The following is a 24,891-nucleotide window of genomic DNA, read 5'->3' as shown; positions in this document are numbered from 1 at the left end:
CAGAGGGACTTGCTGTAATTGGGTCTTTGAGTGATAGTTGAGTTGCATGGGGCTGAAACAAAGGTTAGATTATCCCAGGCGAAGTAATGTATTTTGCTTCAGGTGTGTAGGCTGCTGATGGGCAGTGTCTTAAAGTGAGATTTCTGCCCTTGTTTTTGTCTTAGTTCCTATTGTTAGGTCAGAAATTAAGGCAGTTAAAAGTGCCTCCTTCTTCCTGTAGCCTCTGAGAGTGTTTATTTTTAATCTTTGCTTAAGGAATAGCTTGGAGATTTGGAGAGAACATGCAAAATTAGCTTACTAGTTGGCTGTGACAGTTTTTGTGGTCATTTTTTGTGGTGGCAATAAGTCGGTGAAAGGATCACAAAATAAATCAATTTTAGAGCTGAATAAAAAGATTAACCTAGATTTTTCATAACAAAAATAACTCATAGTACAGCATAGTACTGGGAAGAAAAAGAATGGCATATGCTATAGTGCCTTCTGTCCACAGAATGCTTGGGGTTTGCTTGCATTCACTTGCCTCACTTTCTGGAGGTCCATATAAAGGTATTGTTTCTGTTACTGTTTATTTTTACTTCTGTAAATTTCGTTTGCTAGAGGGAGCTATCTACAGTGAGGCAATAAGTATTAATATTTTCATAGAGCTTCTCTTTGCTCAATTAACATGAGTGTCAGCATTTCAAAATGAAACTCTATCCTCTTTTTACTCAAGGGTAAATTCTAACCCAGCTGCTAACTCCACTTCAAGATGGACACCAGCCCCCACCCCCTTCCATCTCTGTCAAGATGATTTTCCTCCCAACAAAAACACAGGCCAATTCATATGGCACATAATCTTCGAAAATCCTGAGCAAAACATGATGTAAGTCTGTAACATCAGGGAAATTTATTTGATTGATTATTATTTCAACTTTTGTCTATTATCTTGGGGATGTGGCTTGGGGAGGGGAAGAGTGCATACATGTACATACACAGAGTGCCGCAGAACGTTATTTCAAATTACAAATTCCTGTGCAAGGTCCAGGCACCTGAGGTTCTGCATAGAGGCAGTGTCGTCCTCCACCGGAGGGTTAGCAAATGCTGCTGGTGCTCAGGGGGAAGGGGCCATGCTGCTGCAGACAAGGTTCCCACTGACCTGCCTTTTTCCAGATGGCTTTGCTGTGTCTCTCTGGTTATGCAGAGGGGCTGCCCCGGAACAAGAGAGCTGGATAAGGACCAGATATGCTTGATGCAAGGGTAGCTTCCCTACTTCTTCTTTTAGGCTCCTCGATAATTATCTCTGTTCTCTTTTCTTAGTGCAGATGTTTTCAATGGTTATAAAAGAGCCCCATCAGAATTTGCAGACAGCTGAAAATGAATTCTATCAAGGTTTGTTACTGCTTCAGGCATCTCGGTTTGAAATCTTGCAGCAGCCACGGAAGAACAGAGTGGTGGCTTTATGCGTTAGGTCAGGATAGAGGTAGGCTCTCGGGGACACTCAGCGGGGTGTTATAGCTAGAGGAGTCCCCCAAGCTGCTTTAATTGTAGTCAGACACACGCAAAAGATGCTTGGTTTTCTCACTTACTGGTGTAAGAGCGCTGATAAAAATGCAAGCATAACACTACCTTAAAAGCATTTTTTTCACAAGAGTGTCACTGGAAAACTTGGTGGTGTAAAAGTAGAGAGAGGCTTCAGTCAGCTGGTTCCAGCATGGCCCTTGTGAATTCATGACAATCCATACAAGAAATGGAGAACACTTTCTAAAGGAGAAGAGTTTCTGTCGATGATAAGCAGTTAAGGTTGAGTGAGGCACTACGATAAATGCAGGAGTTGGTGGGTAATCCTGTGTTAGGCCAAAGGATGAGAAACGTTAGGCACAGCACAGATATTGCTGGTCCTGTCTGGCCTGAAATCTAAGGCACTTGCAGTGTGGGTGACTGCGTCTCTTAGAGTCAGGAGTCAAAGTCTGAGTGATTTCATCCCTGTCCGTTTTCTCCTCTCCTGAGCAGTTCCCCTGAGATTTTTTTATCTCCTTCGATGACCTGGCAGGTCTGTCTTTTTCGTCAGCTACTAAGTCCTTTAAAAATTATATCGTTCTACACTACCCCTATTGAAACTTGTTTATCTATAAAGAAACACACCTGTGCCTTTCTCTACCCAGCTTCAGGTCAGCCCATTAGGAATTTTTCAGATGAACAGCTAAGATGAATGCTTGCAAACAAACACACTGTTCTTTAGGGAACAACTTTCTTACCTCTGTATCACCGTGTTTTGGGCTTGAGTTGGTACTTAGGCGGTCGCTTTTCAACCCGTTGCTAATGTGTGTTGCATTAGTGACAATTTCTTTGGGCGTTAATCATCTGTGGTTAAATACTGCTGTATGTTCTGTGCGTTGCTGTCACTTGGTGTTAGCTATGCTCCCACCCTCGTGCCTAGGCTGTGATCCTATGTATACGTTAGGACAAGAGAGGCTTTCCTATCGTCTGGCAACGTAATTTTGGCTTACCAAGGTAGATTCCAAGTAAGTTCTTGTCACTTCCTGCTGATTGTGTGGCCAGTAGAGTGCAGGGGTAACCAGCGGCGTGTGCCCTTCTCAGCACAGGTTGTATGCCAAGGTTGAATGACAGAAGAGAGCTTCTGATTCCTTGGAGCCACCCAGCCTCTGCTGGCTGTGCCCAGGCTGTGAGCCGCTGCCTGCTGCCGAGCAGCCGGGCTCCCCGCCATGGGGATTGCGGGGTGCCGAGGGCAGGCAGCTGGCTGGAGACCGTGGGCGGCTGCAGCAGGGCTGGCGTCCTGGTCGGCACCACTGCAGCCATCCGCTGCAGCCCCGGCTGCCACCAGCCAGCCTTCGGTGGAAGTGACAGCGCCTTCGTGTCCTAGAGGAAAGGGTGACGTGTGCGTTCTTGCGGCTAATGTGCAGGTTTTTTGGGAAGCATTGCAGGGAAGCTGTGATAGCAATACCCCTTGGCGTGGTAATACCCTTCAGCTTTATCTGTTTTACCAGTATTGGCGATTGTCCATATAAGGAAGGCCAAAGAGTGAAATGGCAAAGATGTTTCAGCATTACATATAAAATACGGAACGGGGGTCACTAGGAATTTTTTACAAAGGATTTGCTTTAAGCCAGCTCTGTTAGTTCCTCATGCTGAGCGTTAAAATAGCTCTAAAAGTAATCCTCTCGGAAGTGAGGAGGAAAGGGAGGGAATCAAGATCTGTTGTTATTACTGCTTTCAGTTTTTCATTTGTTTTTTCCTACCATAAACATGATGATACAATATTCTTTCCTCATTCGCACGCCTAAAAAGTAATTGCAGTTTTGTGGAGTATTTTTTTTCAGCAGAATTGAAAAATTGTGTTCCATTATATGAAAAAACAACAGAAGACAAGAGGAAGGGATGGCTTCCAGCTCTCCAGACAATAAACTACTTAACAGCTTTGCTGGTACATATAATATCAAATTTATAAATCCCTAGGTGCTGGTGAGGTGGTTTCTGTGCATCAAGGACTTTAGCTGGACTTCAACCAGTGACTTTCCTGCGTCTAGCAGCTGTTTGCTTTCCTTGGCAAACGGGAAGTGAAGAGGAAGGGGGGGCTTTCTTTAAAAGGTCAGGTTTTTTGGTTTTTCAGTACACAGCAGTGTTTCACTACTGTGTTTATTTTTTATCCCATATGTTAGTGGTTTCTTTTTTCTTAATAGTACCAATAACAAAATATCAATTCATTAGTAAATCAGTGCAACAGTATGTATAATATTAATTAGTGTTGACAGCTTAAATCTTCTCCACTGAAATGATTATGAAAGCAGCTCATCTTGATAAAAGCATCAGTGAGCTCCTGAGAAATGAAATTGTTCAGAGCAATATATAAGTTGGAATCTGCAAGAAAATAAGGTTCTGTGAAATTTTCACAACGCTAGGTTGATACTCAGCTTAGTCTTGCTTGGGAGACGCTTGCTGATGTTAGTGAAGCTTTACTTAAGCTTGGGCTAAAGCCCATTTCTTTCTCGCTGTCTCCAGAGACCTTTTCATCTCCTCCGCCATCGCTAGACTTCAAGAAATCTCCTAATCTTCAAATTCACAGCCAAACAATTGCACATAGGTGAAAGTTGAGGCAACATGTTAGTAATTTAGAGGTAAGAATTCCTCCAGAAACAAAATGTTTATTTAATGAAGCTCAAATGAGAACAAACAGCTGAAGGAATACCGAGGAAGGAATGTCAGCTAGTAGAAAAAGGAATACATGTCCATCTAAACTCTGCCCTGGTACCAGCACTCAGAGAAAATCACTCTACAGTTCTGTAGCCAAGCAGAACTGCCTAACCCCTGAGTGCCCAGAAAAGCTCAGATACTGTGTGTTGGTGGTCATGCTTCTGGTCTTTTTTTTGCTAGCAAGTTTTTGGGTGGATCCAGACAAAACAGACTGTCCCTTCTCCTCTCCCCAAAACCCCCAGTCCTGAGAGCAGACTGGAGAAACAGCTGATGCAGTATCATTTTGCTGAGTGTGTACCACTTGGACCCAGTAGAAGTGCCTGCCGGTCGTGTCTACCATTTAGGATCTTTCTTTGTGGGCTGGGAGCTTCTTGTAAGACCCGAGCCTGGGATTTTCCTTGCTTGCCAGGGCCTTGCTGCTCTCCCTGTGACTTTGTGTCCCTATTCACTAGCCTTCCAGGCGTACAGCCACATTTTTAAAATTTCTCTGATGTCATCTCAGTTTCTCTTTGATCTGTTATATGATACTGCTCTGGTGTACCTGATGTTTTGTTTATTCCTGCCTGTTTGATTTAAGTAGCAGCAAGTATTCAGTGAACTGCCTTATACTGCGTCACTTGCAGCTAAAGTCCTGTTTAGTAGCATGTTGTATTATTATCCGAGTGGCTTCTGACCTCTGTCTTTCCTCAAAGCCTTTCTATTGGTATCTTGGCACAGATAATCCATAAGGTGTCTCTTGCACAGTTTTTGTTTTTACCAAATTGTAGGGTCAGGTTCCTTTGGAACTCCAGCTCTACTTTTTTTTTTTTTTTTAAGATAGTAACCTGTAAGGTTAGTCTGTGGACATACAGCTGCTAATCACTGCTTGAGAAACTTAACTTTGAAATATGTGTAATGGTGTGTATATATACCACTCACTGTTTCCTCTGATCTGATAAGTTAGTACTGCAGACTTTAAGCTTTATACAGAGTAACTTGTACGCACAGGGCAAAATCAGTGTTTGTCATAAGCCTGTTGAAAACACAGGTTCTGATGAAGTGGAAGCTGCTTTTTTTCCATAACTTTTAATAACATTAAATCAGAACAGCTGTCCTAGTGACAACTTTTACAGTGAAGCAGATCTCCCAAAATGCAAGAAGCAAGTTCCTCTTGACACTATGAACTGTACTAGAAAATGTGTAGAACCGTGATACTGCAAACCGTACTGTACATAAACTTGGTTTGTCTGAGTTGGACTTTTTTGGTCATGTTTGACGATGGGCCTGCTGGGTCGGACCTTGCTTATTCTTTTCTCACACATAAGTATCTGGGTGCATAGTAGCAGCTGTAATAAATGCTATGTTTTCAGTAGTATTCAATGTTTTTGTTGTTCTCAGCTGTAAGACCAAGTCTAACCACTGTGTTGTCTTGAATTCTTTGTAATCATTGTTCAGGATTGAAAAGCCCCTCACTTGCCCTACTGTAACCTGAGTAGGGCAATCCTGCATGCCTGTCTACCACATAATAGGGCTTTAGGACTTAATAGGAATACTGAATACAGGGGCAAACACAGGTGCATAACTTCTGGCTTCCTTCTCATATGCAAAGTAGCAGCCAAGTAACTGAAATGGAGAATGGTCAGGCAGCCAAGCACAAAAAAGATAAGAGCACCTCGTTTAAGTGTGCTGCCTTAAATATTTTTGCTTTAGAAGTCTATTTTTTTTTTCCCCTCAGAAAAACTGGACATAGAAAATGGAGCACTTGTGAGGTGGAGCAAGCAGGTGTGTGCTGCCTCTCCCCGTTCCACCTGAACCTGCCTTTGCCACATATTTGTGTCCGTCAGCCATTGCTCCAGCCTTACTCCCAGCAGTGGACTCTCAGTTATTTTGAGGAAACTGGGAGTAGCCTCTGGCTGTTGCTCATGTTTCTCAACCATCCCCTTCTCCTTCCTCCTGCAGTCTCCTCCCCAGCGTGACTTTTCTCTGTATAAAGCAGCTGTTTTTTGGTAATAAAGCAAAGGAAGAAGGGGAGCAACAAGGAGTCTTCAACCTGTGTTATATTGAAGCACTGGCTGGGTCTGATGGGAACTGATTCAGCCTGCAAGGCTTATTAACGTTTATTTAAAAGTGGCAAATACAGAGGACCTTATTTAGTCTACAGGAGAAGCTGAGAGTGATACTTCTGTTCTCATTTACTAGAGTAGGCATGGAGAGTGGGTCCAGTGAAAGAGCATAAGTCAGATGAGAGTTGCGCCTCATGTTTGGATAATTGTGATGTGATGGTAGTCAGCAGCAAAAGTTGGACAGACTGTGGGGCCAGGTGTGGAGCGGAAGCAGTTTTTTTAAAGATTATTGCACTGTTGTTCCGTTGTCCACGAGCAGATTTTTCATTTGGTTGTTATAGCAAATTCTGTGCTATACTAGAAATAGTGAGTATCTAACTTTCACCTGTACTGTTGCACCTGTTAGTAAAACGTTAATATATTCTCAGGAAATCAATTTTGGAAGCCATCTCTTCTTGGCAAATGGCTAGCAAATCTTGACTGCTGTGACCCCGATACATCTGTACGCTTAAGTAACAATTTTGTCCGATGCCTGGAAGTGTCCTGTGAGCTCCCCTTCTTTGTGGAAGGCACTGCTGTCAAACAAGGAAAGCGATGTGCGTGAGCCAGAAGGCGAGGGAATTCAACTGTCGCTTTGGGGCTGTGTGGCAGTAGCTCCTTTATAGCTCACTTTCCCCAGTGTGAAATGAAGGACTGGACTGTGATACAAAGAGTAAAAAGGGTTAAGAGGTGGATGTTGTTTCTCAGAGTTGGAAGTAAGAGTTTTGTGTAAGAAGTGCAACTTTGGGGCACAGTTTAAGATAGTTAAATCATTTAAGTTTGCAGGAGAAAGGTTGTAAATGCATTGGGGTATCCTGCTAAATCTACTTTGTTGGCCTGTACAGCGAATGACATCTTGATAAGTATCTTTACTGTCATATGTAAGTTTCTCCATTACTAATAACATCCCAATTCCAAGGTCTGTTGCGTTTCCAGAAGTGTAGTTGCATACAATGAAATGCTTAACCATTACAAATGCTTTAATTTTTTTTTTATACTGAATTAAAAGTTCTTTTGTGACGAGCAAAGGTTAATATTGTAATATGTCTTACATAGCCAGTCAGGTGTTTCTGCTGTACATGTGCACATTTGGTACCATAGTTGCATAGTTCTGAATCTCGGCTCCTTTTCTGTAACCACTTCTGAAAAAAAAAAATTCTTTGTGAGATTAGACATCCCAGAACCATCTCTAGACAGGTTGTTGTTAAACAGGGAAATTTTCAATTCCACACGTGACTTGGAAACTGCAGGCACAAATGTGGCAGGTGTCCTTAGCCCCATGTCTTAAGAAGGTGCTCCCAGGGGTCACCTATGGCTCGGAGAGGTCATTCTGCCATTTAGGCAATTCACTGTTAGCCAGGACACTCCCAACAGTGCCCAGGCTTTGGCACTTTTTCCAGCTTCTGAAAAATTCTCGTGGTGTAGCGGGAATGGTTGCGTGTCTTCCCTATAGCGTAGGAAAGGGACGTTCACATGCAGCAATGCTGGGAGCGCTGGAAGCATCTGGGTAGAACGGTGTACAAATGGTACATCAGCGTGCCCCAGCTATTCCTAGCTCCTGAGGATCCCTTGGGCATCTTCAGTCACGGCTGGAGCCATTGCCCAGCTAATGTGTGCACCCTCCGGGCTCACTTGGTGCTTGGGTTGTCCTTCATGTGGAAAAGGTAGTGAAAATTTATACAGATACACAACTACTAGTTTGTTACAGATTGGGCTTGAAGCTTAGGTGTGAATTTTTTTGCTGAGAAATCATCAGCTGCTTTTATCTGTATGCTATGAAGTAGAAATTGATATCCTGTGAAGGGCTTTACTTGGCCTGGAGATTGAACGACATATTGCAGAATCCTTGCAGTCTTCATCTTGACTCTGTTAAAAAAAAAAACCCAAAAAACCAACACACCCCACCCCAACCCCAAATCAATCATACCTTAAGCAAAACTCTTTTTCTGGTAGCTTGTGTGTGTGACAAAATGGTATATGTGGACAACCTGCCTCACTTTTATTTTACTTATTAAACACAAAATCAGAAAGAAACATTTTTCTTATGGGGAATAGAATTATTTTTGTGCATTTCTGAAGAAGCTGTGTCTTTTCCTTATTACTTTCATAAGCAGAAGACTTGGAGCCTTAAGCACTACTTTTTCCTGTAGTAGCAGCCGTAGCATCTGTACAGTACAAGAGTAGGGCGTAACAGCTGTATAGTAGCCTCTGCAGTCTGAGCCCGCTTTTGACATAGGTGCTGTTGAAAAGTTCTGTAGCCCTGCAATGCTTTGTAAATTTCGGGTTTGTCTGGAAAAAGAGATAGGTTTTTTTATCTACAGGTATGATTTTCCTGTTTGACAGAGTCACTCTGTAAGAATGCCATGTGTAATTCCCATTTTGCCTACTACAAAATGTTACTCTGTTTCTGTGTTACTTATAAAATCTATATTTTAAGGTTACTTTCTTGTAGCAAGTAAAAGCAACATTAGATTAGAGTAAGATTACTTTTGTTGTGTCTCTGACATCATTCCCTGAGGTCTTGTCATTTTCATAAAGATGTTAAAGGGATTTTTTTTCTCCCATTTTTATGTCTGGGTGTTGTGTCTCATTCTGCCTTGTGAGCCTAATTGTTTGATATGAGTTTTGGAGGAGCTATTGGGGATGGAGATAAATGAGGCAGCGGGGGGCAGGAAGGGAAATCCAGTTTCATTCTTCAACAGTCATGATTGAGGTGTGATAGTAATAAGTCTTCTAGATGCTAGTTTCTCTTCTTGCTGCTGAAAGGGGGGGGGGGGGTGGGTGTTTCTCTCCTAGATTTTTGATGCCTTTCTGCACTACAAACTGACAACAGTATGGGCCTAACTGCTCACCACGTGATACCTCAATAGTTGATAGTATTTCCCCAAATGGCTCTTTTGCGTGGCCTTGTAGCTGCTGAAGTTTGAATCAAGGTCTCATGGCTGCTCCAACCTATGTGAGGGGACTGGCTTGGCCTGCTGCTAGTCCAGCTTGGAATGGGCAAAAAGATATGCTACAGCCCAACTGTAATACATCTCCTTGTCATGAGCTGTGGCCCATGTGTTCAGGATGCTTCCCGAAGTCAGCTGAGCTTTTGTCTCGAGTTCAAGACTGCAAGTCCAGTTCTTTCGTGCAGAAGGCACAACATATAGGACATACAGTTATCTTTTGTCATAGATGGTGAGCTATGATAGTGGCCCTAGGAAAATTTCTGCCTGAATTTCCTCCCTCCTTTGCTTTAAACAGGCAGCAGTGTGTGTATTCTAGGGCTTTAACCAGAGGTGATAAAGGATTTTTTTTTTTTTTTTTTTTTTTTTTTTTTAAGTTTGTGAATGTTGGATAAGTGACAGGACCATGTTACTTGTAGCTTGGACCGATTGAAATACTGGTGCCAGTGTTTTGTCAGGTGTGGGCTTCTCAATACAAGCCAAATCTACGATAGCTCTGGAAAGTGTTGCAGAGAAGTGCATAAGCAACTCCAATGTTTTCTTAAAAAAAATCATTTATTCCACAGTGTTTCAAATATCATGTAGTAAGTATAATTGTTACAGTTCCTTGTTCATTTTATTAAACGATGAAATGTATGGTATTAAGGTCCTTTAGAAGGGCATTTCCTGTATGTTCAGCTATGTAACCACTGATCAAAAATTTTATAGCAGATTTTACAAACTTTTATATGCTCCAAAATGTCCAAATAGTTCAAAGTTTAATCTTCTCTTTCTATATAATTTCTAATCTAATTCCTTGATGTCAGGATTGGTTCTTTTTTAGCACAGACACACATGCAGTAAAAATATTTTTAAAATGAAGTTGCACAAGTAACGAAATAGTACATACCGTGCACCTCAATGTCGGTATGCCCTGAACTGTTCACATCAAGATCTTGGGGTTAGGAGGTTCAGTGGGAGCTTTGCAGAGAGCTTTTAAGGGAGTACATTTAGGCTGCCGAGACCTCCACAACTGTTAAAAGGACTTTGTGAAATGCAGCACAGTCACGCTGGGCCTAGTTTTGCCCGTGTATACACCCCCTTCTCTTGAGGCCAGCATTAAGCTCCTCGCTTACCAAGCCCTTACAGCCAGAGCTTGTTCTCGCTGTAATTGAGAAGTTTTGACACTGTTAGAGATGTGGCATGCTTACAGTATGCAAGGTCACGAACAGAGATACAACAGATTTTAAGTTCATTTGTATTTTACTCTTAGCCATGTCTTCCTGCTTGGGTCCTTTGCTCTTGTGATGCCACATGCCTTATGTAATAAAATTGCAGACTCGCAGACAGAAGCTTGTTATACAAATGCTGTTGCCTAGTGCCTTTTGATGCCATTATTTTAGGTTCAAAGAAGGTTAAGAAATTGTCTTCTCCTTGCATCATTGTCTTTGTAAAATACAAGAAAGATCCCATGACGGTTTTTACCTTTTGGTGTTGCTTATAGGAGCTGCAGGGAAGTGCAAGTGAACATAATACATAAAGTTGGTTAGTAGGATCAGCAGGCTTTATTTTATAAAGCTGAACCAAAAGAAGTTTTGTGGGGGTTTTGTTTGGTTGGTTGGTTGTCTTTTTTTTTAAATCTAGACCTCCCCTTTAAGCAGCCCCAGATCATGTTTATTTAGAAAGGAAGTAGTTTCCCTTTGTCTCTAGGTAGAGACATCTGTGTGTGCAGTAGTCCAAATCCAGCTTGTGGCGTCAGTTGATGTTTTGGGTGCCTGTTTTTGCCTTACCACTGGAATACAGTGGAAGTACTGCTAGAGAGTAGAGGACTGGACCCTGACGGTCAGACTGACAGCTCATTGTACATCAGTGATTTTTTTTTTTTTTTTCTTTTACTCCTGTTTCATTTATCTTTTTTAAAATGGAGGCAAACTTGTAGATGGATTCAGGTAGTCATGGTTTAAAGGATTATGGTTCTCACTATGTGGTGTCATTGTAGTTTGAAGATACTCTGTATTGTTTCATTAAAATAAAAAAAAAATGGCACTGTGCAGTAAAAATCAGTCATACATATGTCCTTGCATATCAGTCTTGACAACGCTGATACACTGCCTTCATTCTTGCTTTATCTTACTGTGACTGCATGTGGTAGGTCAGCCAGAGACTGCTTTCTTACTTTGCTTACCTTTACTAGGATTTCAATGGATGTTGGCTACCCTTGCATGAGTTTCTTTTGAACCTCGCATCCCATTTGAGGCGAGTTAGCTGAAGGGGGCAAGTACGCTTGTGGCGTTAGGTCTGTCGGGGAGGGAGAAAGGCCCGAGAACGTGAATTCATAGGTCTCGAGCCAGTCTGATACTCCCACAAGGCAGCCTGCAGAACCACGCTGACGTTTAACAAAAGGAATATTTTACTGTGGAGAGGGTGTGTTTTCTCATCCTTGCAGAGAAGAATTGCTAATGAAAAGTGGGTTGACCAAGCTTACGATTCATGTGACTGAACATAAACGAGTGAGTATTTGTCCATGTTACTACAGTGTTGGAATGCTCCCCAATGCCTTTTTAAGTGCTGTGCCTCTTGCGGAGTCTCAGGTGGCCTTACTGTGTTTGTCCTCATTGAGCTGGAGAAGTAGAGTCATCCCAGCTTTTCGGACTGGAAATTAAGGCGCAAGAAAACGGAGCTGATGGCCAAGCTTGCGCTACATGTTTGTGACAGAGTGAGATGATGAACTTGGATCTTTCCAGTCCCAGCCTTACACCCTGGTCTCCAAGGCATAATCTTGTACTGCAGTGTCTCCCTTCTTAAAGTGTGCATACCTTCCGTAAAGAAAACAAATAGACATCTGATGTCTTGGAAAAGTGCTCAAGTACTAGTCCTGCCTCAGGACACAACACTGTAAGTGCGTGGCACTGGGAGGTTGAAACTTCAAATGTTTTAAAATAAAAATTATGTGTCTCGACATGAGGGAGAAACTTTGGGACTGAGTTCCTATGCCTGTCTCCCCACTAATCCCGGGGCAGGTGTTTGCAAAACACAGCTGCTTTGCAGAAGTTAGGCGAGAATGTGCTTTCCAGTCCGGCTTTCTGCTGAATTGGAACACAGAGCGTACTTTTGGAAGAATAACAGTCTGACTGTTAGATGTTCCTCCCATTATCTCAGTTTGATAAAAAGCATTCTTCAGGTCAAGGGGGCTCTCTAAAAGTTAAACTACATTGTTCTGTTTCCAACTGTGACTCCAGTGCTCTCAGGAAAAGCCTACATGGTAGAGGATGTAGGAAAATAAAGTAAATGAAGCCCCAGGGAACCATAACAAAATGGGAAAAAAAAGCAGTGTAGCCTGTCAAAATAAGAATCGAGGAACCATAACCCAAGTTCAGAAAGAGCTTTCATTCTTTCTGCTTCACTAATGCCTATCGGTGAAGACCAAAAAAAGCATGCTGCAAGCAAAAGGCATCTGAACTGGGAATGTGAGAAAGGTGTGTGGGATGGTGGCAGATGCTAGGAGCTCTTGGAAGGAGGAGAGCAGCTTGGAAGGAACAAGACAGTGTGGAAATGTACGGTTTCATAAGTGTACCTTTGAGCATCATAAAGTAAGAATTGTATTTATGGCATTAAAAAGAGCAACCAAGAGTTAATAGTGTTAACGTCACTAGGAGTTTCTGTACCCAAACAAGTTCCTTCAGAAAAGTATCCCTTCTATTTCTGCTAAACTGTAATACTTATTTTCAGTATTGCTTCTGTTGAAGGAAACTGTAGTCAAGAGTGTTGCTCATTGTTAATGCATCCTCTTCTGTATGTGCAGGAAAAGCATACCTTCAGATGGGGAGAAGTTAATATAGAAATTAATACTCAACACAACTAGTTATGGATCACATGCCACTAAGTTGATGACAATAACAACGTTTTTGAAGAAACATTCTGTGTTATCTTTGGATATGTTGCTTAATTTTAGCATGTCTCAGATTCCCATTTGAAATATGAGAAGAGTAACCTTCTCCTGTATTTTACTTTTTCCACCAGGCTTTTCTGTGTCTGGGTGTTTGGTTTCAAAGCTCACAAATGCAGGAGGGTTGTACAGTACCTAGCCCAGTAGCATCCCAGTGTGGGCCTCTACCCATGAGGTGCAGATAACAATTTAAAAAGTCGGTCAGAAATGTACAGTGACAAGTACGAATGACTGCAGTTAGCGTCAGAGTGCCTCTGAGATAATGCTGCCTTGTAAATTGGGCTTTCACTCTAAAGCATCCTTCAGTAAGTACGCTGAGGCATGAACTGAGTGGTAGGAGTAGTTTCGGGCAGTGCACGAATGTTATGGTGACATGTGTGATGCTGGAGATGCATAAATTCATGCTAATAACGAAATATTCTGTGTTCTCCTTTTCAAGGGCTGTTGTAACGTGCAAGCATGTTCTCTGAACTAGTATATAATTTGTAATCCTCTATCTTTGTGAAGGACCTAATGCAGATTTTAGGAAGTAACTTTTTTTTAATTCATTTAAACAGCAATTTTTTTATGTCATGGCAAGTTAAGTAACTGTCATTAGGCAGGAGTAGTGTTTGGTGGGTGCTAGGGAATTCCTCACCGCTCCTCCCTGCTCAGAGAACTCCCTCATCTTGCCTGGCAGGAAGCTGAAACAAACATCTACGTGGCCTTCATGAATTCCTAGCTAGTCACACCCCAAAATTTCAGCCTGTTCGTGTCGGGGGGAACTTCTGCAGAGTGGAATGCCTTGATCTTTTTTTCTCAGTCTTCTGCTGTGATGGTAAACTAGGCTGCGGAGAACGTACGTGCTGCTGTGGCAGGGAGAGAAAATCTTCTTTCTTTCACAAAGCCTGACTAGTAACAAATGCTCATACAATGTTCCCATAAATGCTGCATCTTCCTAGTGAATATGTGGTGTTATTCAGATGAGAACCATGTCTAATTGGAACTTATTAAAATTCAGTGCACACTTATTTCTGCAGAAACTTGCAATTCTTCATGTTGAGTTAAAGTCAAACTGATTTTTTTTTTTTTTTTTTTCCTGAACCGGTTCAATGCAAAAATATGTCTACAGAAGCTTGCAGTGTCTTGTGGACAGTTTAAGTCAGGTCAGTTACTGATTGATTATGTTTGCCACTGAAATGAGCCTGGTTTAAGCCAGTCTTAAGAATAATCATGCGACCTTTTGTACTGTTTTAACTACCTTAGTTGAAAGTCTCCCTTAAGGTAAATGGGTGCACTTTTCTTGTGTGGGCAAGCCCCGAGAGGAAAGACGGATCTCTGAGCTGGGATAGCGAGGTACACGATGCACATCCCAAGGGGCAAAGAACTGAAAAAGACCAAGACTCAAAGAAATAACATACACATTCATGCAGGAAATAAAGGAGTAAATCCTTGCCAGTGAAAAAAAGTGGAAGGTATACAAAGAAGTTCTTTGTCCCTACGTCAGGAAGTACTTGCTTAGATGCTGGGGGATGCTTCCAGGTCCTGGAGTTTTAGAATTCAAGTGTTAAGTGTTAAGCTCCTCATTCTCTTGAACGCTCTTGTTTTCTAAATTTATAAAGGCTTACCTTGCAATAGCCTGAGCCTGCTTCCGCTTTCTTTGCGATTCAAATTTGACAGCAATACCTTCTGTTATTCTTTATCCAGTAACAGTATATATAGTAATAGTATATATTTAAAACAGGGGATTTCAAAGAGGTAAAGAGTCTGATGCAGAGGACACATCTCGTGTTCTGCTTCTGCACTCACTGGTCCCATGAACTATTTTTCTTTTACTTTCAGGCCGTTAGGGACATTGTTGTGAGGATAAAATGATGTTGATATATTTCTAAAATGGTTGATCTAAATGAACAAATGTTTCATTTGTTTTTCTGATATGACTCAAGAATTATTTTGCTTGCTTTGATTTTTTTTTGGGGGGCGGAGGGAGGCAGGGGCCTTCTGTCCCACCACCCTTTTTGTTACAAAAAAGCAGCCAGTTAATACTAAGCTCTGCTCCAAGTGATCTTGCTTCTGTGTCACTTCAACAATAATGTGTTGCACTCCTAATGTTTTATTCTGCCGTAATATCGTTGTTGATGGTTTTTCTCACTGGCCGTAGGAAAATTAATTTATTTTACTCAAATCCAGGCTTTCTTTTTTTTTCTTCATTTTGTAGATGTTGAAGCATCTTCTATAGAGCAAGGGAGGCTTTGTTGCTAAGACTAGTGTTTACAAAATACATACATATCAGATGATGCCTTTTCCTATTTTGCATCTTTCAGAAGTTAGGCTTGCTGAAATACACCCCAGGTAGTCAACACAGCAAGTAAGGCACAATAATGACCTTTTGGAATTATCTCAAGGATTGTGAAAAGCTGCTGCCTTATACCTGTGGTGCGCCTGCAGTGTTTTAGCTCTGTGTCATGGTTTAACGCCATCCAGCAGCTAAGCACCATGCACCTGCTCAGTCACTTCCCCCTGACCCACTGGGATGGGGGAGAGAATCAGAAGGGAACAGGTAAAACTCATGGGTTGAGATAAGAACAGTAAGGAAGAAACTAATAACGAAAAGCAAGCTCTGCCCAGCATGGTTAGGTGCAGCGCACGCGTAGCAACAGTTGGACCGTGGAAAGTATTTTACTTGGGTTTCCCAGGAAATTCACATGAAAAATAAAACTTTTGTCTTTGCTCTTTTGGGAGGTCAACAGCTGCCCCCAACTGAAATTTCCAGCACAGAGCTCAGCGTACCCATTTAACTTCTCCGAGTACTGATATTGTGCCTGTCTGTGCTAGACTTAGTTTGGCAGGAATGAGTAAGTGTGTATGTGTGGAAGGTAGGTGTATTAAATATGAACGGTGGAGTAGCTTTCCTCTTTGGTATCTATTTTTAGACGATGAATGTGTGTGTGTGTGTGTTTAAAAACTACCGGAAGCCTTAGATACGCTGGTGTTGCTGGAAAAAAAAATGAGGGCTGCACCCTGAATAATATAAAGCACCCCCCAACCCCCGAAAGAGCAAAACCCCGAGCTGGAATTCTGTCAATCAATTATACAGGATTATTTAAAAAATTGTGGCGTTTTTTACTTCCACTGACTTTTTTTAACCAAGGGCCCCGTACCTTTGATGGTTCTTTGAGTGTGCCTTAACGATTTAAGGAACCTTTTGATCTCTTGTGAAAAGGTTACTCTGCACGTTAGTATATTTTATTGCTCAAGTTGGTGTTTCATTGTTTGCTTCTTTTTGTACCAATCTGAAACCCTTTTGGCCAGACTGGACTTGATGATTTTCTTCAAAGCTAGGTGAAAAAGTGTCGTGGTTGAACCCCCGCCAGCAGCTAAGCACCACGCAGCCGCTCGCTCGCTCGCTTCTCCCCACCCAGTGGGATGGGGGAGAGAATCCCGGGGGGGGTGTGGGGTGTGAAGGGAGGGGAGTAAAACTCATGGGTTGAGGTAAAGACGGTTTAATAGGACAGAAATGAAGAAAGTAATAAGACAATAATAATAATAATGATGACGATAAAATGACAATAATAGTAGTAGTAGTAATACTAGTACTACTACTAATAAAAGGACTGGAATATGCACAACAAGTGGTGCACAATGCAATTGCTCGCTGCTCGCTGACTGATGACCAGGTAGTTCCCGAGCAGTGATCCGCCCCCGCCTGGCCCGCCCCAGCCAACTCGTCCCACTGTGTATACTGGACACGACATCACATGGTATGGAATCTCCCTTTGGCCAGTTTTGGGTCATCTGTCCTGGCTGTGTCTCCTCCCAACTTCTTGTGCCCCTCCAGCCTTCTTGCTGGCTGGGCATGAGAAGCTGAAAAATCCTTGATTTAGTATAAACACTACTCAGCAACATCTGAAATCATCAGTGTTATCAACATTCTTCTCATACTGAACCAAAGACATAACATTATACCAGCTACTTGAAAGAAAGTTACCTTTATCCCAGCCGAAACCCTGACACAGTGTTTTAACACTGTGATTTTTGGCCTAGACAGGGCCAGCCAGCGATACCTTATATTTTTCAGAAGCAGTGCAGCTTGATCTCGGGCATGTCTCAGTGTGTTCTCATGCAGAAGTAATGATACTTACTAAAAAGGAAGTTTTATATATCTTAGTTTTCTGCAAGTGGGTCAGTGATTATTTTGTTGGTGACTGAAGGATGGGAGGAAGACAAGGTTTTTAAGAAAAGGTGACGTCTGTTATTGGAACATAAGATTTAAGTGATTAAAAACATAATCTTTCAGGCACCCATACCCTTCTGGTTCAAAACAGTAGCCGGAGACTTCAAGTGAAGTTGGCTAGAATAGTTGTTAAACATAGATTTACTGTTGATTTAGTATAACCTCTGCTAGATAAAGGAATACTTTGGGAATCTAGAATTCTTAACTGGACAGGAAAAGGAAAATTCAATACTCTGTTTCTTATCTGTCTTTTACATCTAATTAATTGAGGTGTTTTAATCCATATGTTAGTCTTTCATTTTTTACTTTTACTGTGCGGCAGATGCACTTCTGAAACAGCTTCGAACTAAGGTGCTTCTGGATAACAGCTGGTTAAGTGGCCAGAGATTGACCTGATAGCTCTGCATCAGAATTTTGAAGCTTAGATGCAGGCTTTTCACTCAGTTGAAGGACATTACTGTGCATGTCTATATTGAAAAACTTAACCAAAGGGAATTTTTCACGTTTTGTGGCACTCGTTTATTTGAAATTTGATACATTATACACTTGACAGAAAGATCTTTATTGATGCTGTATTCTGTCTACTTAGATTGACAAATGCTACTGCTTTTTATTGCAGAGCTCACATTGAGATAGTGGGGGGATGTAATAATCCTTCCCCTTTCAGGTAGATCTGTGTTGAACTTGGAGGCACTGGTTTGCCTTGGGTTGCCTGAGAGTGCACTTTCCAGTCAGCATTCACTACTTCAGACATGAAAAGGGGAAAAGTTTGCAGTGAAGCCACTTCAATGCAAGATTTAGGAAGTCTCCACTTCCTTCTCGTTCGTGCAGAGTACGTTGGAGCGAGTGCAATGACCCCTGCAGATGGAGAAGGGCTTTAGATTAGGGTAAGATACTTGCAGAAACCATTTTGAACAGTCACACTTTTGTTGAAGGGTTTGTCCAATATTCAGTACTTCTGTCCATCTGATGCGTGTTTTCTATTTTTAATGACTGTTTGAGTTCTAGGGCACTGTGTTCAAAGGCTGACGAGTAATTTTTAGTGTATGGTATCCTTTCCTGTTTGTTTGTTTGTTTGTTTTTTCCCTGCATACTGACACCCCACCCCCGTGCCCAATTGGTTTTTCTTTTCACGCTTTGTACTTAAGGATACAGAAACTATATTGACCCTACCACACCAAGCAGTTTAAGTATGTAGTAGTTAATTTGGTTAGTTGCTGGCTGAAGACTGAAGTATTAAATCTGTTTAGATTTATATTGGTACACTGTGAAAATTTGGTGTTCTTATGAAAACGTGACTTTGGCCGTAATTCTGGAGATAAAAAATAAGCGCTTATATTACTCTGGATATATAAGGGAAAATGCGTGTTAGCAGAAGTCACTTTTTGATAAACTGCTGCTATATCGTACATGTGCAGTAGTGATCAATTTTGAAGAGTGGTTTAAGGGTTTGTAAAAGTAGAACAGGCAATAGACAAATTAGGTACGATAGGCTGAGGACTGTCTCCTTATATTTACAGAACACTTAACCCAACCGTGAACCCAGAGTCTGTGGCAATAATAAATAGTAATAATTGTACCTTTTTTTTTTCCTAGGTCACTAGCAAGTGTAGGAAAAGAACTGAAAGGTAACTTCTTGCGGGCTCTGGCTGAAAGAGAAGAAGCCAATCGTAGCGGAAAAATTTCTGTGAGTACCTGTGAGATCACAATCTTCTTAACAGCTTAAAAATTAATCTGAATAGGAAAACAAAGTATTTTACAGGAAAACTTCAGGTGGAACATTTGAAAAAGACTGTTTGATTTAGGAGAGATTTCTTGAAACCTAGAAATTTGTTGATGTAAATTTTTTTGTAAGTAAGCATAGGCTACGAAAATGCTGCCGTGAAGCCTACAAAAGGTAAGTGCTGAGCTCAAGGATACAATAGGAAAAGCATTTAGTGAAGTGTGTTTTGAATCCATAAGAAGTTGTACATTCCCATCTTGCAAAATTCGTTCCCATGTGTGCTTTAAATAGAGGAAGATGCAGCCTGACTGTTGGAAGAATCTCTTTGAAACTCATTAACATGGGTGCTATTGGAGTTTCCCTGCTGAGTTTTCGTAGGGTGCTTGATATGTTGGGCCTAACATAGGAAAGTGTTATGAATATGGCCATGTGCCTCGTGACTCAGCCAGCTCCTACACACTAGCCAAGCTGCCTGTACGCTGTGCTTGCCAGTGCTTTACTTGACCAGGACCGTGCTGGCAGAGGCTGCGTGGGAATCTCTCCTGCTTTGCCTGTGACTCCCTTGCATTCACGTAGGTATGTTCAGCGGACAGTGTTGCTGAAGTTTAAATTTCCACTCGTAAATATAATTAGATCAATATCCTTCAGTTTAAAGGGAGGATGCTCCTCTATCCTTGGCTTTTTAATAGCTTTAGTTTTGCACAAAGAAGAGTTTGCGCCCGTGTGCTGTACGAGGAGGGAAGTTTTGAGTTTCACGATTTAAGTTTGATCTGCTTCCATTTAAACTTCATAACACAACTGAAAATGAGCCCAGAATGGTCATCCTAGTCTTACTGCTGTGTTTAGCTAGAACAGTGCTGTTTCTTGCCTTCTTTCTAGTGTAGCAGGAGCCTGGATTTCTGTCTGTTAGATTGCCTCTCGTGTTAAAGAAAAATAATAAAAGTGACTGCAAAGGCAGCGCTGGGCATTCTGGAAGTCAGAAGTGATTGTGATCTTATTTCCTGGTTCTGCTTGCTTAGGAAGTTGATCAGGTGTACACTAATGATTTTTTTGCTTTCCTTGAACTCTCCTAATTGAAGTAAAAGCATAACCCCCCTTCCTCCCTCCCATAATTCTAGGGTTGATATTTATTCTTTTATGGCTAGCTAATTAATCTCTAGAATTTGCAGAGGAAATGCTGCCTGAAGTGTGGTTCCACAACATATGTGAGCAAGGTTTCTCATTAAGCTTCAAACACCTTGTGGTTTCAGCTGCCTGACAAATATCCTGGGAACTGTGCTTCTTGGGATATTTAGGGATTTCTACGGGAGAAATGGGACCCAAAAGGTTAAATGTATGGCAGAAATGAAGTGGGGTGGAACAATGCCGTGATGGTTTAGCCTTGAAAATGGAAGCATTCTGTGACTTATTCTACATGTTTGCCATGATGTTAAAAAGAAAAAAAGGACGGCAATTGCTAATTGTAGCACCTTACTCTTGTAGTTCCTTTTCTGGCTGTAGTTTTCAGAGCATCCTATGAAGGAAATGTAATTTATTCATTTTACAGATGGGGGCAATACTGAGTTACGCAGAACCCTTTCAGCGCCGAAGAGGGCTGTCAGTTTATACCAAAAGGTATTTCTGGCTTAATGTAGAACCCAGCACTTTGGACTGGCTGAGACCTCTCCACAGATTGCTTCCAGTGCCCTCGCTGTGTTGACGGGGTGCTGCGTGGATCTGGGAGTGGGAAATGAAATGTGCTTTTCTGTTACCACCGAGGGCCTAAGGAGGGCACTGGAAAGAGTTGAGGTCAAAAGTAGACTTCAGTCTTGTGGACACAGTGCAGTAGCATTCATTGAGCACCTGAAACTGGATGCAGTGCAGTCTGGGAACTCCTGGAAGCTTCTGCTAGAGATTCCTCTCCTTGGGTGAAACTCAGCCCTGAGAAACATGGACAGAAAAAGGTAGAAGAGGTTCATAGGCTTAAAATGATTTTTTTTTTTAATATTTTTTTTTTTATTTTTTTTAAAACTCCTTGGGTTTACTAAGCCAAAAGAGGTTTTGGGGTGATTTTTTTGTTTGTTTGTTTCCTTTTTCTGCTGCTCTGAGGCATGTCTTTATATGTTGGAGCTAGTTTGGTTCTCCTCTCTGCTCTTGTGCTGTGTATTCTTATGCTGTTGTTGCAGAGGTTATTGAAACAAGCAGGTGGGAGCCACCACGGCTGTGTTAAGCAGAGCTTGGATTCAGAAAGCACTAGTAAGGTTTTAGCGTGCTGTCTGGAGAGTTACATGTGGGGGTCTAAAAAACGAAGGATGGTAAATTGTGGGCCAGCCTTTAAATTTAAAATAAAAAGTAAACAGTAAAGTGTCCCATCAAAATGAAGACAGGTGGTCTCGGTTCCCAGGCCTCCTGCAGTGATACAATTTCTAGGCCCTCAAAACAGCCTCTGGTTATGTATCAAAAGTCTTTGGAACAGTGAGTATTATTACAAGCTATTCAGTACGTACCTAGATATAATGAAGTATATCAAGTCTGCAATTTCAGCCTCAACTCTGACTCTCCTGTAGTTTGCTGTTTTACAGGAGACCCCATAATGTTTTCTTAATACACCTTAATGTGGGAATGCATTTCAAATAGTGATGCAGAACATAAACCTGTTGCCTGCAATCATGAATGCACACAAAAGACATTTTTGGTTTTTACTATTGTGTGCCTAATGAACCAACAGAGAGAAGGTATTCCGTTATGAAACCATGTTTGTCTGTTTGTTTTTTTAATCTGGACAGTGCCACCTGTATTATTACTAGGGCTGTAGACAATTCTGTACATTTCTAGGGTTTGCACTTGGGCTCTAAGACCATGTATGCTGGTTGCTGAGAAGACCAGCCGACCCAAAGAAAACACTGCCTCTTTGGAAAGCTAAAACTGCTGCCAAGCAATGTTTACATTGCAGGATCCTGTCTGTGCTCAGTGAGAGAGAGACTTGCATGGTTTCTGTGCTTCTCTGTTCAGTATGTGATTTCTAGAACCTGCTACTCCTTTTGAGATGAAGGCAGTGCAAGCCTTGGGACTTGCTTCTAAGTTGCACAAGTTGGACTAATAAAAATGACAGACATGGCAGGGAGTCGTCATATGACTCCCTATCCTCCTTTGAATGGCACCACGTGATAATAGCAACTTGGGTCTCTCTGAGCCAAGGAGCAATTTAATTAAATCCTTGGGATTCCTTACAAAAGACTGGTCAACGTAAGACTAATTTTTCTCAGTCCATCCAGATCAGTCTGTGTAAGGCTTTGTGGTCTACCTCAAAAATTACCGCACCCATGTGACAGCGTTGTCACGATAAGATTGTCTGTTGTGGTGGTCCACAGCACAACAGGAGTTAATGCTACATGATGGGGTTACCTGCTTTACAGCTAGACTTCAGGGTTACTGCAGAAATGGGAGATGGAAAAGAAAAGGATGTGAAACACTTCTCAGAAGCTGAATGAGTGTGGTCTTGACAAAGTTTTTAGTAATACTCTGCTCTGGCATTATCCACGGCAAGGCTCAGCCCTTTATTTAAGGATTAGCAGCACTTCTACATGTCACAGTGATAGGGGTATTACGTGTAGGAGGTGCAATGAACAGAGTCAGTGCTCTCACCTGATGTTGCCAGTGGGAGCTCTGCTGGTATGTCTGGACCCTTAGAAATCAACCTCTGCCAGAAGATGATTTTCTTTTTGTGTCTTCTAAATACACAGCCAGCCCATCCTATTTGTACCAAAACCCCCAACAACAACAAAAAAACCACTTTAGGTTTAACCCCAAGCAAAACCCCAACACCAAAAAAACACAAAAACAGAGCAAAACCAATCAAATAAAAAAACAACAAAAAAACCTAACCCAACAGAATCAAAATGGAAAAAAGCAACAAAAAAGCAGGGTAAAATGTCTCCTTTTCTCACATAGAGTGGGGTGAGGAGCATTGAAAAACATCCAGTCTTGAAAACTGCACTTTACTGTGCCTGGAAGGCAAACCTCTCTCAGCTGTGTTTGGTCACTCTCTGTGGCTTGATGAGCTGGGGTTCCTATTTCCTCTCCATTTCATATTGGCTTTTGCAGGTCATCCATATGTCAAGTTGATCTGGCAGGTTAATTATTTAAAACGACCCTGTCATGACAAGAGTGTTGCATTTATTTGCTCATTAACCAGTTACATTCAAAAACTTGATCCAGAAAAGTTTATGTAAGAAATACGATGTGTGAGGTAGAAGATAGTTTTAAAAAATGAGCAGGGGCTGTAGGGTAAGGTAACAACGGGCTACTGATGGATTTTGCCAGGTACTGGTGAATTCTCTATATTTTGATAAATGAGAATTCCCCTGAAGTCCAAGGCAAGTCTGATGATCTGATGAACTCGGCAGGCAGACAGGTCTCAACTTCTTTACACAGGTGTACGTTTACCCTATCTAGTCCTCACCTATACTCTGGTATGCATTAAATATTACTTGTTTATTCAAGGTGATTAAGGGCTCTGTGGATATTGTAGTTTATATTTACAAAAGCCTTAGGAAATTAAGCAATACTTGGGAACTCCTTTTTGTGTCCCAGGACAAGTCTCAGTTACTGTGTGAATACCTTGAGGCTGATATTTTGGGAGGGGCTTGGGGTGATGTGGCAGAGAGGAAGACCACAGCTACACTGGTGTATCTGGAGACATAGATACCCTGTAAGCCTGGATTTGGATTTCATGGCAATTGGAACAAGTTATAGTTATGTTGTCGCAGGCATCCGTGCCACCATCAAAAGTGTTGAGGCACTTCAAATAATTACGTGGAGTCTGTTGATGGAAAATTAAGGACATTAGTAAGCTAAGGATTCATCCTTCCTCCCCCTGTTCCACTGACTGGGGGGAAAAAAGGATTTAAAAAAAAAAACCCCGCAAAACAACAAAAAACCTGATGCTCCTGTTCTCAATTGAGAGAGCTACAACCAGGAGATCAGATGAAATTCATGCCTACTAGAATGGAACTTGTTTAGTTTTTTCTGCACTGAGTATTGGCTGTGAAAGCAGTTAGATGGTTGGGCCTTTTTGGCTTTGAAATGTGTTTTATTGAAGCTGTATGAAAGCACTGGTTACAGCTTGTTTCTTTAGAGCCATTCAAAGCAACCGCGGTAGCTGACTCAGAAAAAACTTGTGAATTAAGCACTTTCTAATATACCTGTTTCCTGTGTTGAAAACTTTGATGAAGCATAAGGCTGTATTGTGCATGACCAACAACACTGTGGTGACATGATCTTTTTTCCCTTTACTGTTTCCCAGCATCTATGAAGGGTTCCCCCTCAAGAAAAAGAGGGTATTATCGAAATGTTTATTTCTCTTTTGACTGAACCCACGTTTGTCTGTTTAATAAATTGCTTTGGAAATTGCTTGAGTTGTGCAGGTAGTCGTAACTTAATTTAAAACAGATCACTTCTGCCCTTGAAATACAAAATACATATCAGATTCCATGTCATTGGAAAGAGTATAGTATGAAAGAAATGAAACTTTTGTCTCCTGCATGTAGATGTAGTCTTTTTCTTTCATCTCTTGCAGCCTTAGTATGCATTTCTTCCCAATTAAAAGGGGGTAGGGGTTGCATGGAAATCATGTTACTTGTTGAGACTTCTTGTGCAGATGACAAGCAGAACCTTTTTTCGTGACATTTTTATCTCCAGAAATCATAAGCGTGACTGACTGCTACTGTTCGTGTGGTGTATGCTGATCTGTGTTTGGCGAAAGGTGTAATGGAGTATAAAAGCACTTGAAATACTTGGAAACAGGGCTGTTGGATCCAGAGTCCTCTGAACCT

General features: G+C 41.6%; 1 protein-coding gene across 1 annotated transcript in view; it reads left to right on the top strand.

Moving 5' to 3' along the window:
- Positions 1 to 24,891, top strand: part of LOC104836826 (chromosome unknown open reading frame, human C4orf22) — a 228,034-nt gene that overhangs the window by 65,019 nt on the left and 138,124 nt on the right. Inside the window, exon 3 of the mRNA XM_010575580.1 lies at positions 18,952 to 19,042. Within this exon, the coding sequence (XP_010573882.1) occupies positions 18,952 to 19,042 (91 nt within the window). The remainder of the gene's footprint in view (positions 1 to 18,951; positions 19,043 to 24,891) is intronic.

The sequence above is a fragment of the Haliaeetus leucocephalus genome, unplaced genomic scaffold (assembly GCF_000737465.1).
Source record: "Haliaeetus leucocephalus isolate CR32 unplaced genomic scaffold, Haliaeetus_leucocephalus-4.0 Scaffold484, whole genome shotgun sequence".
Taxonomy (NCBI): domain Eukaryota; kingdom Metazoa; phylum Chordata; class Aves; order Accipitriformes; family Accipitridae; genus Haliaeetus; species Haliaeetus leucocephalus.
Note: the sequence above shows the minus strand (reverse complement) of the source record. Positions and strands in the feature narration are given on the sequence as shown.